Source organism: Dermacentor silvarum, chromosome 6, assembly GCF_013339745.2.
Source record: "Dermacentor silvarum isolate Dsil-2018 chromosome 6, BIME_Dsil_1.4, whole genome shotgun sequence".
Taxonomy (NCBI): domain Eukaryota; kingdom Metazoa; phylum Arthropoda; class Arachnida; order Ixodida; family Ixodidae; genus Dermacentor; species Dermacentor silvarum.
In genome coordinates, this window is record NC_051159.1 from 160,372,440 (window position 1) to 160,384,967 (window position 12,528).

General features: G+C 45.4%; 1 protein-coding gene across 2 annotated transcripts in view; it reads right to left on the reverse strand.

The window, feature by feature from the left end:
- Positions 1-12,528, reverse strand: part of LOC119456308 (nephrin-like) — a 311,635-nt gene that overhangs the window by 33,598 nt on the left and 265,509 nt on the right. For both annotated transcript variants that reach the window (XM_037718006.2, XM_049669715.1), the window contains exons 8-11: positions 11,069-11,179; positions 10,161-10,364; positions 5,947-6,237; positions 1,327-1,623 (exon numbers count right to left, since the gene is read on the reverse strand). In XM_037718006.2, coding sequence (XP_037573934.1) covers positions 1,327-1,623; positions 5,947-6,237; positions 10,161-10,364; positions 11,069-11,179 — 903 coding nt within the window. The remainder of the gene's footprint in view (positions 1-1,326; positions 1,624-5,946; positions 6,238-10,160; positions 10,365-11,068; positions 11,180-12,528) is intronic.

A 12,528-nucleotide genomic window follows, 5' to 3' on the forward strand; every position in this document is an offset into this window, starting at 1 on the left:
TGCCCAAACGCAGTTCTATATCACGAAAAATTGTAACAACTCCTTCAACTTAAATTTAGCTAGAGCTTAATAAGTGTTGTAAATAATTAGGTAGTAAATGATTGGCTTATTGCATCACCCACAACTGAAACTTCCCTTCGGCATATTAAAAAGGCAAGTTTCGACCTTGCCTTAAGTTTCCCCTTCTTAAATCAGCACTTTGAGGTGTCAAACTCAGCGTTGCAAATATGATAAACGCTGGGCATTATAGGGTTAATTTGTTCCCTCTTTCTGTTTTCTTTCCGGATTGGCCGTCGAGTAAATTGGATATAGGGCTCAGAGTGCTTCACCTTAAGAATACTAGCGAAAATATGGTGCCTTTGTGTGTCGACGCGCGCCGCCAGTACAATGCTTCATGCAGTATGCATGTGATGATGAAGCTCTTTGTATAATACCAACCAGGAGGGAAAATTTTGCCGCTAATCCTACTTTTTGTTTCTGTTCGCAAGCATGCCGTAGTACTAGCATTAACTGCATGGTTATGTAAAGTGGCGAAAGCACTTTGTTACTCTTGTTCAATATAACTTTTCAATGGACAGGAAAACCGTACGTACGGTCACAACGTAGTGACTATTAGAAAGGTCCGTATTTTCACATATCTTTAGAATTATGTGGAACTCCTTACCCTAACTATTGTTAATAAAACTGTAATCACAGGGGCTTGCACAATGAACATTAGCCGCAGGTGTCATGTTATGCGTCCTGTAAAATGACATCTGACGCAGCCGTTACATATTATTGGTTTCGGTAAATTTTGCTTCTATTAGTGTAAAGTTTTGGCTTCACACTCCATGAAGCACCGCATGAGCAATATTTTTTTGCGAATTGTTACCATTCATGGCACATTATCATTAATAAGAGTGAATAGCTGGTTGCTTCCAAAAATGTGCGAATTTAATAAATTCATCGTACTTCAAATGCATTCAAATTATGGGGTTTAACGTCCCCAAGAAGCAATACACGAGTTGCATGAGATAGGACGTAGGGGTGACCACCGGTATAATTTCAATCCCCTGAGGTTAGGTAAGGTGCACTTGAATCAAAGTGTAGAAGTTCTTTTTTTTTTTCGTATTTTTTTTCGTATTTTTTTTTTTTCGTTTTGCCCTCATCCAAACGTAACCGCCACGACCAGCAATTGAACCAGTGACCTCGGGCTCAGTAGCCTAACTCTATAGCCACTGAAACGCTATGACGGCTGCGTTCCGAGTGTTTAGAGTGTATAGGCAAGCGAAGCGTTAGGAATGCGAGCAACAAGGCACTGTGATTGACTGAAATCGCGGTACTCACACTTGACCTGCAGCTGTAGCTGATTGCTTTCGCCGTGACCCTGCGTGTTACTGGCGAGGCACTGGTACGTGCCAGCGCTGGTGCGGCGGATGCGCAGGAGCCGCAGCGACTGGTTACCGAACACCAGGTCGAGGCCGGCGTCTCGGCTCCGGTCGAGCAGGCGGCCGTTGTGCTTCCACCAGACGTCACGCACGGACGGGTTGGCGCGCACCGCGCACTCGAGCAGCACGTCCGAGCCCTCGAGGATGGCCCCGCTCGCGTGCGTCGACGTCACACTCAGCGAGAGCTGCGGCGCGTCTGCAGGTCGAACAACAAGAAACGACGGAATGTTCAACACAATCTTTCATGCACCGATGTAGGTACATGGATTCGACCGTCAACCACACAGAATGTCAAGAGAGCACTGCACATAAAAAAAAAGAAAAACCAACTTGGCTCTGCGATCCCATGTGATTGCACAGTAATACTGCGCACTGGGTATCATTTCTTATCCTTGTAGCCGTTTTCCTTTTCTTCCCGCTTACCCCTCCCACAGTACAGGGTAGCAAACCAAGTGGAACTTGGTTAACCTCTCTGCCTGATCTTTCTTTTTTTTTTTCTCGCTCTTTGCTAGGCGTAGCTATAGTGCCATTTTCTGTGGCACTCGCCAATATGGCTCAAAGTAAAAATTATAGGTCAGCACAATGAAAGTGACGTTGCAGGTTATTTCATCTTACTAAATGTTTGGAAAAATACTGCCGCAATGTGAAAATTAAGCCAATGAACCAAGATACGCACAAGCCGGAAGGTTCCTAAAACAAGCGCTCTTTGCGCAGCCTTCTAACCAGTGTGTTTTACGCCACTGTCTGTTTCCTTATTTCAGCACATATAACAAGCAACTAGTGAAAAATACAAATTCATTAGGAATGCTCACAGTCGCTGTTTCTTTTAATAAGAAAGACAGATGCGCTGTCAAAAAGAATGCTACGCTATACATCTACGTTGTAATGCCGTGGCCTGGCGACTCATTCGTAGTAATGCTCAAACAATGTTTCCCACGTGTACTTAGTCATGTTTATCTTTATAGGCATTACTTAATTCTTTCCACGCTTCTGTCTGCGAATCAGCGAGGGCTCACAAAAGCATCACAGTGTGCCGCGAAAGATACTACACAAACATGTTTTGTCACAGACGCAAAACACTATAAAAACAATTACGCTGACATGTTTTTGTGTTTTTTTTTCTAGCAGGCTCTTCGTTTTTTCAAGAATACCACTCTTTGCTCTCATATATACTTTAGTTCAATCTCTCAGCAATCTCAAATAAAGCAAGGAATTGCAGAAACCAGGCAGAGCACAGTAACTGACGTCCTCGAAATCGTTTCAGGCGAGACGGATGCGACGAGAAACAAAAGATAGCGAGACAGAGGCGGAAGTGAACGCCGAGTAAATCAATTAACGACCTCTCTGAACAAACGCCGCCCTGAGGGAGAAGCGTCCCGTCAATAGCAGTTGCACAGAGCGACCCTAAACGCATAACGACAGCAGTGACCTTCGTCATTTCATGAGAGAGGTTGTCTTGATTTCATTCGCGCCAGCTCGCCTTCTATCGCCGCTGTAGGCAGTCCTAAGGGACGCCTGAAGGCAGGCTTCATCTGTACTCGACAATGTATTGAGCACAGTGTATGGGAGAGGGTGTAAGTGATTAAACGGGAGATAGGGAGTGTTAGAGATAGTGAACCCAAGCGGCTTGCCGTATGCAAAAAGGAAAACTCCATTCTAGGCTTTTTGCGCTATTTTGTACTCTCTTTGCGTTATTCTGTACGCCCGGCGTATTGCGTCTACTAAACTTAGGTCCCATATTTCTAAAAGTAGCTATTTATAACTCAAACGTTTGGTGCGTGGATTCGCTCGAACGTGCATGTATCGCAGCAAGGCACAAACAAGAAAAAGCAAACAGCGGTGTGACGTTTTCGGAATTCACAGGTGCCTAACATAGTGTTGTAGTAGTAACAACGCGTGTGCTTTTTGTCTCTAACTCGCATTTTAGAGCAGCATAATAATCAAGCTATGAAATTCTGGCCAGGCAACCTTTTAAATAAAGTAGAAGACGTAAACAGGCGTGCCAGCTGATTCTGGGTAGGCCTTTCAGCATGTACTCACATTGTGCATGCTTAGTTCTATCTTTCGCCAATCTGATCCGACACCACGCTGAGCCGCTGAGCAGGCTCAGCGGCTCATTGTGCTGATAACGAAAGGGACAAAAGCGGGACTGTTCAACACGCCGGCTAAACAGTGCCTTTCAGATTCGTCTACGCGTAGGCCTGTCTGCTTTTGCATAGTGTCGGGTTGAGGAGTGCCAGCGTGTCAGCACAAATGACCCGGAAGTGCTTCACAAAGTGAATTTACTTGCTGATGAAGCGATTCAATAGTGCGAACACGCCAATAGCTATCCCAAGCTTTGTTGTCTCACTTTTATGCAAAGTGAGACTCGGAACTTGCCTGCCCTAGAAACGAATACAGGCAAATGCAGTCGAGTCGAACTGCTCGAGTTACATATTGGAGTCGATGAACAAGCATCGGGTAAAAGAGAGTAAAGGCTGAGCGCAGCCCAAACCAATTAGCCCTTATTCCAGCCACTCGAAACTTCCAATCTGGCCTGCACTTACAATCAAAGCTTTGTGCGTTGTCCGACGTGACAACGCACGAAAGAAAAACAAAATATCGCAGTTTCGCCATAAGGGCGAAGTAATGAATGCGATAACAACATGTTAGAACATTACACCAAGTGCCTCGAGCGGCCAGTCGCGCGGCAATTTTGCGTGTATTCGCGGGCTTCTTTCACACTCAGAAAAACACTTTTATGTAGCACATAGTGAGTAACAAAAAGCTGTGTCAGGAGTTTTTCATGTTGCGCTACAATTTTCTCATTGAAACTTTTCATTTAATTATATTATTTGAGAAGTTGAATAATTAATTAGGACTAATTACGTAATTAGGCGGAATGCAAAAATATTATCTGAGCATCTCCAAGTGACGGCAAACAACATTTATTTGGTTCTGTCCAGCTGCGGGGCATTGCTTATTTTTAAATCTTGGTGCATGATAGTTGGGACACCCTGGATATGGTGAAGCCGACGGCGACGATGACGGGAAAAATTCACGTGAAGTGTCCGTATAATTGCTATCTCAATTTAAAATAAAATCAGAGCCCTTCTACCCTGTGAAGACGGAAGTCCAGCGAAGCTGGAGCTCTGGTGGAATTTGCTATGTTCGGGTTGAGCAGTATTGGGGATTTGGTATGTTGAATTTGGCTACAATATAGTAAACCGACCCCTTCGCTACGTACTCGGCAAAGAGGCTTCGGTGCCGGCTCCGAGTAGCACAATGGGGTACTTTAGCAGCGAAGGTGTTAAAGCTGGAGGAGAAACGTCTGAAGTCCGCAGGAAACTCCGCGCCGTTGCCTAGCAACAACCAAGCCACAGCTGCGCACCACCTGGCCCAACCTCGCCTAACCGCGCATGCGCCGAAGCAGTAACGATGACGTCACCTCGTGTTGTCGAGTAACCAGCGGCACAGGGGCGCGCTCGCTTCGCCCGACACAGACACGGCTCCGCCGAGCTCCCGCCAGCTGCGCGCTACTGCGCATGCACCGTGACGTCATCCCGGTGTGTCATCTACTGCGCACCACCCGTACACTTTGCATAGCTTTCGCCCAATGTGCATGCGCTTGGCCTCAGAGTTTGCCACAAAACCGGCTGCACCTAGTCGTGTGAACGTTCGCTTGATATCGAACGGCTAGCCTCCAACGCGTTCGGTGTCGCCAAGCAACAGCGTTCTTGGCACTGTGCCAACCTTGGTCAGCTTGCCTGCGTTTGTGGCATGCCAGGAACGCTGTCGCTCGTAGGCGTCGACACGTACAGTGCTAGTCACGCGAAATGTCGCGAAAGGGAAGGTACCTCCGAAAATGATCGCTCGAGAATAACTTTCGTACATGCGTCATTGGGTTAAACCAAGTTGAGACCTAGCAGCAACCGAGTTAATACCTAGCAGTAACAGCCAGTAAGATTTGAGGATCGACTGTTTCGCTGTGCTTAAGCTTTGCCCGACCGAGTGCAAACTTGCCCGTTTTTTTTTTTTTTTTTTGACACTTCGATGATGGCTATGCAACGCCCGGCTCTGAAAGAAATGGCTCGGCGTCCACGGGCGACGGCGTTCCCAGCGCGTTCCTTACGCTTTTCTACGACGTTCTCAGACAAGAGTCCTTGACCAAAGCTCCGAACACGGTGGTGGCTCCGATAATGCAATCAACGCTAACACGAATTCCTCTCACACCCCACCCGTCCGTTAACCTACTTTTCTCGTACACCGCCATTGGTTGGCGCGCCTCACGCTCTCCCCCTCCAATGGGAGTATTGAACTGCGCCACTTACGTCAAGCACCCTCCCCGTTCTCCTTTTCATCTGCACCCTCTCACAGAATTCTCACAGGGTTGAGCTCTTCTTTTTCTCTCCTTTCCCGATAGGTCAGGCGTCTTTTCTACACGCGGACACGATCTTAGGGGAACTAGCATCTAACAGCTTCGCTGTAAAAATTGATTAGGCATTTTGAAAAAAAAAAATGGTTTGGTTTGTGTACTCACACGTGACAGACAGGAATATGGCATCCTCGATGGCGCTGTCGGGCAGCTGCGGGTTGTCTGCCTTGCAGGTGAGCAGGCGTTCGTGGTCCTCGGGACCAGGCACGAAGATGAGCGTGCTAGAGGTGACGTTGCCCTCGAGCTTCTCCACGGTGCGGCCCAGCTGCTGGCCGCCCTTCCACCACGTGATGCGTGCCGCCGGCTGCGCACCCCGCGACTGGCAGCGCAGTTCCGCCCGGTGACCCGCCACGAGTACGTCACGCGCGCTCGTCACCTTCACGTCCAGGGGACGCACTGCGCACATTGGGAAGAATCGTTGTCTGGGTCGGTCTGTGTATTTTATTTAACTGACAGAGAAAAATAACTTGGGAGAGGGAATGAAAGGAAATCGGAATTGTGCTCCACTTCTTTCATTTACGATTTAACAGTGGTCGACAAAGGAATGTCACTGGAGCCAAAGTTTAGGCAAGGGGCCTTATCTTTGTTAGGGCAGGGTAAGTCAGGGCACTTGCTGCCTTCACAGCGACAAGTCCCCTTGTCGAAACGTTGGCTCCTGCGACATTGTCTCATTGAACATTGTTAAACACTTCTAGCCTCCATCTTTCTGGGAAGTTTTGCCTTGCTAGGACTTGCTACCGCTAAAGAATGGCTGTCACTAATTTGACTCTGTTCTCATACTTTGGTGCGATGGAACGAAAAATGTTAGGCGCAACTTTAAGAGACGGGAAGAGAGCGGTGTGCATCAGAGAGCAAACGGGGATAGCCGATAGTCTAGCTGACATTAAGAGAAAGAAATGGAGCTGGGTAGGCCCTGTAATGCGAAGGATAGATAACCGGTGGACCATTAGAGTTACAGAATGGGAGCCAAGAGAAGGGAAGTGCAGTCGAGGACGGCAGAATACCAGGTGGGTTGATGTAATTAGAAAATTTGCAGGTGGCAATTGGAATCAGCTAGAGCAAGACAGTGGTAATTGGAGATAGCAAGGACAGCCCTCGTCCTGCAGTGGACATAAAATAGGATGATGATGATGATGATCTTTCATTGTTTGTACCATTATACGGGGGCGGTATGAAGTAAGGGTTCCTTTCGCTCTATTGTACACCTGCGCTGCGATCCACCGTTCGAGAGCAGCCGATCCCACTGATAGCGTTGGTGGAGCGCCGTACGGATCAGTCACGAAGTGTGAAAAGCGATAACATTGTAATAGGATCGCGAACACTATTCCGGCCATGATTACAGCAGCAAGTCAAAAAGCAGCATTATTTGCCTGTGTGGCATTCTTTCTTTTTTTTTCGTCATCTATGCCTCTCTCCTTATTTTGGAACACAAAGGACGGTTTCTAGTGTGCGTGGCACCGCTTGTGATTGATATTTTATGGCTCGTAACACACCTGTCGGCACATGCTCGCTCAAAAACGTTCTGTGCGCACTGTTAAGACAAATAAGTTTATTGCTATTGTACAGGGACAAAAGAACTTAATAAAAAAGTGGGCTAGCAATCATAGGGCCTCGTAAAACTTCTTCAAAATTCCATCTACATTCTAGGACAAATAGTTTAGTCACATATTCGGTACAGCTGTGGTCTCCTAACCAACTGCAAAATTCAGCAATTAGCGATGCCAGCAACACCGCAGGGTGGCTCTTGCAAAAAATAAGCAAGAGTGACTGCATAGCAGTAGAGCAGCGATCTGTAATAGTTGTAAAGACGAATCGCTGCTGAATACGCGGTCTAATGTGGCCGTGGTGGCAGTAGCCTTATATTACAAATATAAAAACTCAGGCCTTTCATGTGTTTAGTTTCGGAAGAAAACGCATGGAGACATTATATGCTTCATGTAGAAATATGGCTGTGAAAAGGAAAACTCGGTGCAGTTCGATATTTACCAGTTGCGTGAGCTGCATTTAAAGTGAGCCGCTGACATTCAAACTGAGTAATTGTTTTTTTTTTAATCTAGCGGCACTTACACCATGACAGCTGGTGCCAGCGCTATTTGGACCCGCCTACGAACTTATTTTTCCCATTTTACGTGACCCCATGAGCTTTATTGCTCTACGGAGTACTGACTGCGCAAAGAGAGTGGCGTTAATGCCTCAGCTTCGATATCATTTAATGTGGCAAATGGAGGAAAGTTGGCACCAAGAAGGAGAAAGAAAGAAGGCCTAGCTGATAAAAAACACAACAAAATCTAAAACAATCTTCATCCCATAAATGCTGGAATAAACAATATATATACACACATAAAAGTCGTGAAACAGCAAGAAATCATCGAAAGTGAGTTAAAGTTCTATCATTCGAGAGTAAAGTTAAGCGGCTTCCGTACGCTAAGACGGCGCTTCGATCATTCGAGTTCAAATGCAATCAACCGCCTTTGAGTTACCGGTCGCGAAGCGATAGGTAGAAGACGGCGACTGAACCCGAAGACAGGTAAGAAGAGTAAGAAGTCAAGCGCTTCAAAGGCCTGGCATACGGTTTGCTTCAGCCTAACCTAATTTATGAATGCGCCGAGCGGAAATTACGGCAGGAAAGTTCTACTTTCGCTTCTGCACCAACGCCTCTTATGTGCCTTCTATGCGTACAACCTGATGCGTTCGCGAGAACGACATGAAAAGGAATATCCGACGACTTTTGGCAGAGTTATCAGGTCAGCCTGTCTGATATGATCGTTTTGTTTTTTATTCCTGCGCTAGGTGTTCTGAGAGTTCAAGTGTAGGTTTGACTCAACTGCCGCCATTAGTGAACACGCTTTTTCGCCTCTAGTACCGAATCTGTACATCGCGTAAAATTGATCCGCTATGGCTGCACAATATGACTCGATCCAGCAGTTTTCAAGGACCTTACGCAGTTGAAATGATTTTATGCATTCAAGTGAGCCCTGTAAAGTTGAGGATAGAGATCATACGTTCGGCCTTAGTCAGGAATAGTCATTCTGCACGCCTCGGATGCTTTGTAACCGTTAGCACTGGAGTCAGTATATTAGGTTCTGGTGTCTTACGTGCCAAAACCACTATCAGATTATGAGGCATGCCGTAGTAGGGGACTCCAGATTAAGTTTGACCGTCTGGGGTTCTTTAACGTGCACCCAATGCATGGTAAACAGAATTTTTTGCATTTCGCCCCCATCGAAATGTGGCCGCAGCTGCCGGAGCTTGACCCTGTGGCTTCGAGCGTCACAGTGAAGCGCCAAAGCCGCTATACTACCACGGCGGGTTGGAATCAGATATCGTCTCTCGCTCGCATTTCAAGTTTACTTCAATGGGCACGGTGATTTTGCACGCCAGGCGTTATTTTATTGTGTTTCGTTAGCACTCCGGCGCAAGTTGTTCGATGTTAGATTTCTTGCGTAAATACTTCCGTATGAGCAAGTATGGCGAGATTTTACGATATATGGGCACTTACTGCTGGTTTTGATTTGTTCGCAGTTAGGTACCTGCGTGCAGGTTGATGCGTTCTCACGTATGTGAAAACACATCGTTCTGAGTTAATGCGCGCTAATGTGATCTATTAAGCTCACATCGATGTGAGTTAACATATGTGAGGCGAAAATCTGCATAAAGCGTTGCTTTACATAATGAGTTTACTGACTTTACTTACTCTTTGATTCCCTGTTGTACTACTAAACTATTGGAACAGTTTTGATTTTCATGAATAAGGTTCAGACAGAGACAGCTTCATTTCTCTGTATTCCTTTTTTTCTGTTCTTTTTTTTTTGGATATAAGTTGTTTTATTTATAATCTACATCAGCACAGCAAGAATTCCCGGGAAAAGAGAACCTTTCTGTGACCTTGTTCAGTAATTATTAGACAGTTGCACATATAAGGTAGCAGCTCTGAATTACGCTATATATTGGTAAAGAGGGCCACCCAATAGCTACTTTTATTCCTATATTTCCAAAACCATCCGAAAACAAATGTATACAATCCATAGAGACTCTACAAGCCCTATATAGATTCGCATTTTACCTTCAATATACTTTTCTATTTCTTTGCATTAAATTGGTGGTTTGTCTGCCGATGTTTGTGCTTAAAAAGATTGTCTTTTGGTCCATCTCTGCTCCCTGGTTTGGTCTCGTTCATACATTTTTAATGCTCGTTTCAGAACATTCACTAGATAATAGTCGACAAAAAGCTCTGAGGACAAAACACTACACGATCTCTGTCGATAGCCTATAAAATTAATTTCACAAGCAGAGTTGCTAGAACGGTGCGGCTTGCTCACGGTTCATGTCGATGGTCACGGAGGCGTAGACGGGGAGCGTCAGATTGGTGTTCGACGCCTGACACGTGAGCACACTGCGTGCATCCGAGCGCTCCAGTTTTGGGATTAGCAGCTCGTTGCGCGAGGTGCCTTCGCTTGTGTTGAAGTACTGGTCGTCGAGAAGGTTCATCTCCCGCCACCAGGTAACAGCTGGTAGTGGAGATCCTAATAAGTAAAGAAATTATGCAATAGCTGTAAGTTGCATTCAAGGGATTGCCAACGATGAACAAGAAAATTAAGAAATGTTTCATTTATTTAAAACTTGTCCTGCATTACAATGGGAACGTTCTCTTTTCGCCGCAGTGACGAACACAGTTTGCCTTTGTGGTTACTTGATAACGAATCACTCAGCTGTTCTACAGTTGACTGTGACAGTAAAAACGGGCCTGTGTTTTGTGCTGTTCCCTTTAACTATGTGACACAAAGAAACCACTGACTTTCTACGTAACGCAGGCGCCATGGAATATTTATAACCAATTAACGCCACATGCACAGGCACACGTCTAAATGTGCAGAAGTGCACTTTACACACATTTATCCACACGCATAACTGCGCACATCAATGTCTTTAGTTTATGATGAAAAGCTTAGACGCTTCTGTTCTATTTAAAGCTTTAATTTCTGCATTTAAATAACCACATGCTCAAAGCAAAATACGTTTAACAGTCCCACTAATCTAGCATGACTTTCCAGTTGCTGTTACCTATTCGAAATTTCTCATTGGTGCGAGCATTCGCCCTGTAGAAAATTACGGTAAACTCTCAGGCCTCGGCGCAGCAGGAATAAAATTACAAGCTGGCTTCTTTCTTTCATCGATAAAGAGTGTTGCAACTACGTGGTTGAAGCTCTCGCCTGAAATTGTATCTTACCTCCCCTCGTTTCACAGGCCAACTTCAGGGGAGCCCCTTCGTCGTAGGGGCCAATGACGTCTTGCAGAACCTTGCCTGACTCGTCAGTGATGATGGCTTTCTTGGGGGGTACTGCACACGGGAAGGGGAGGAGGGAAGGTACCAAGTGCTCACTCAGAAGCACGCATCTAAAATAACTCAATATTTCAGGTTCCTCGAGTACATGTTAGGTTTACGTTTTTCATTAGTACGTGCAGACAGCAACGTAAACAACGATGGCTCACTGTCTGTGCATACCGACATATACGTTTTTGTGGGCAAGCAGAAACACTTAAGTATTATTTTACACCAATAAAGCGATGCCATGCACAGATTAAACAAAGCTGTCTTTAATGTACACCTAAGCTATCGAATAAGCTCAGTATTTATGTAGCTATTCCTTGGTAGTTCTTACTTTGCGGCCAGCAGTGCTAATACAATTATGTCCGCAGAAAATATCTAAGGGCAGTTCTGTGTGCTTTCCAGAACATAATACACTGAAGGTGGGCACCTGCTGTAGCTTGAATACTAAGAAACCCCACAGGCGATAAAGGTAGGCTCTTATTCATAATCATTCACAATGAGCAAACCTTGCCTGTTGAACTGCCCGGTTGTCTGTGGGACACGCTTTCAAATCTTCAAATGTTTGTCAAGTTAAGCATGTTAATTTAAAGCTGCATATTTTAACTTCCATGCTCCCTTTTTTGTCTTTAATCGGCTTAAGTTGTTCGCTAACACTCTATTTCAGACCACGCTAAATTTTACTTTCTACTCTGTCATCTAAACTGGTTTATGTAAGACCTTTTGGGAACATATCAACCTTTCATGAATAATCCCTTTATGCTTTTAACGTTTGCAAGTGATGTTTTGCTTGCAGCCTAAGGTAAACGATGCAACGTTTGTTCTGCTTCATTGGACCACACTTGCATGTTTGAGGTCGCTGCCAGCACACAGGCTTCACGATCCCTTGAATGAGGTATCCTGACTGAAGGATCACGGAGTCGATGCTTCACAATATGTGTCATGGTCATTACCATCTCAAGGAATTTGCACATTCCCTTCATTTATTAGCAGTTCTTAACTTATAAACTTGAGTTCTTTACAGTGAAAAACTACTTCGTCTCTGTATACCTGCGGGCTCAATCTTTGAGAGGTATTATTACAAATCTAGGACATGGCTACCATCTCATATGACGAACGCGACGTCTACATTTTCTTGAATGCAGTGACTTCCAATGCTACTGCCCAAAAATGTGAGAGACGTCGTAAGTGCTTTCATGTGGCTGAGTCACAGAATACCGTTTGGGCCTACAAGTAGAAATGAGTCGCCACGGGTTACTCTATCGAGCCATCAAACACAGTGGATGGTAAACTGCAACTCAAAGCACCACACATTTTCGCGCGAAGTGATCCGCGTTCAATTCTTCGTCAGCGGAACGATG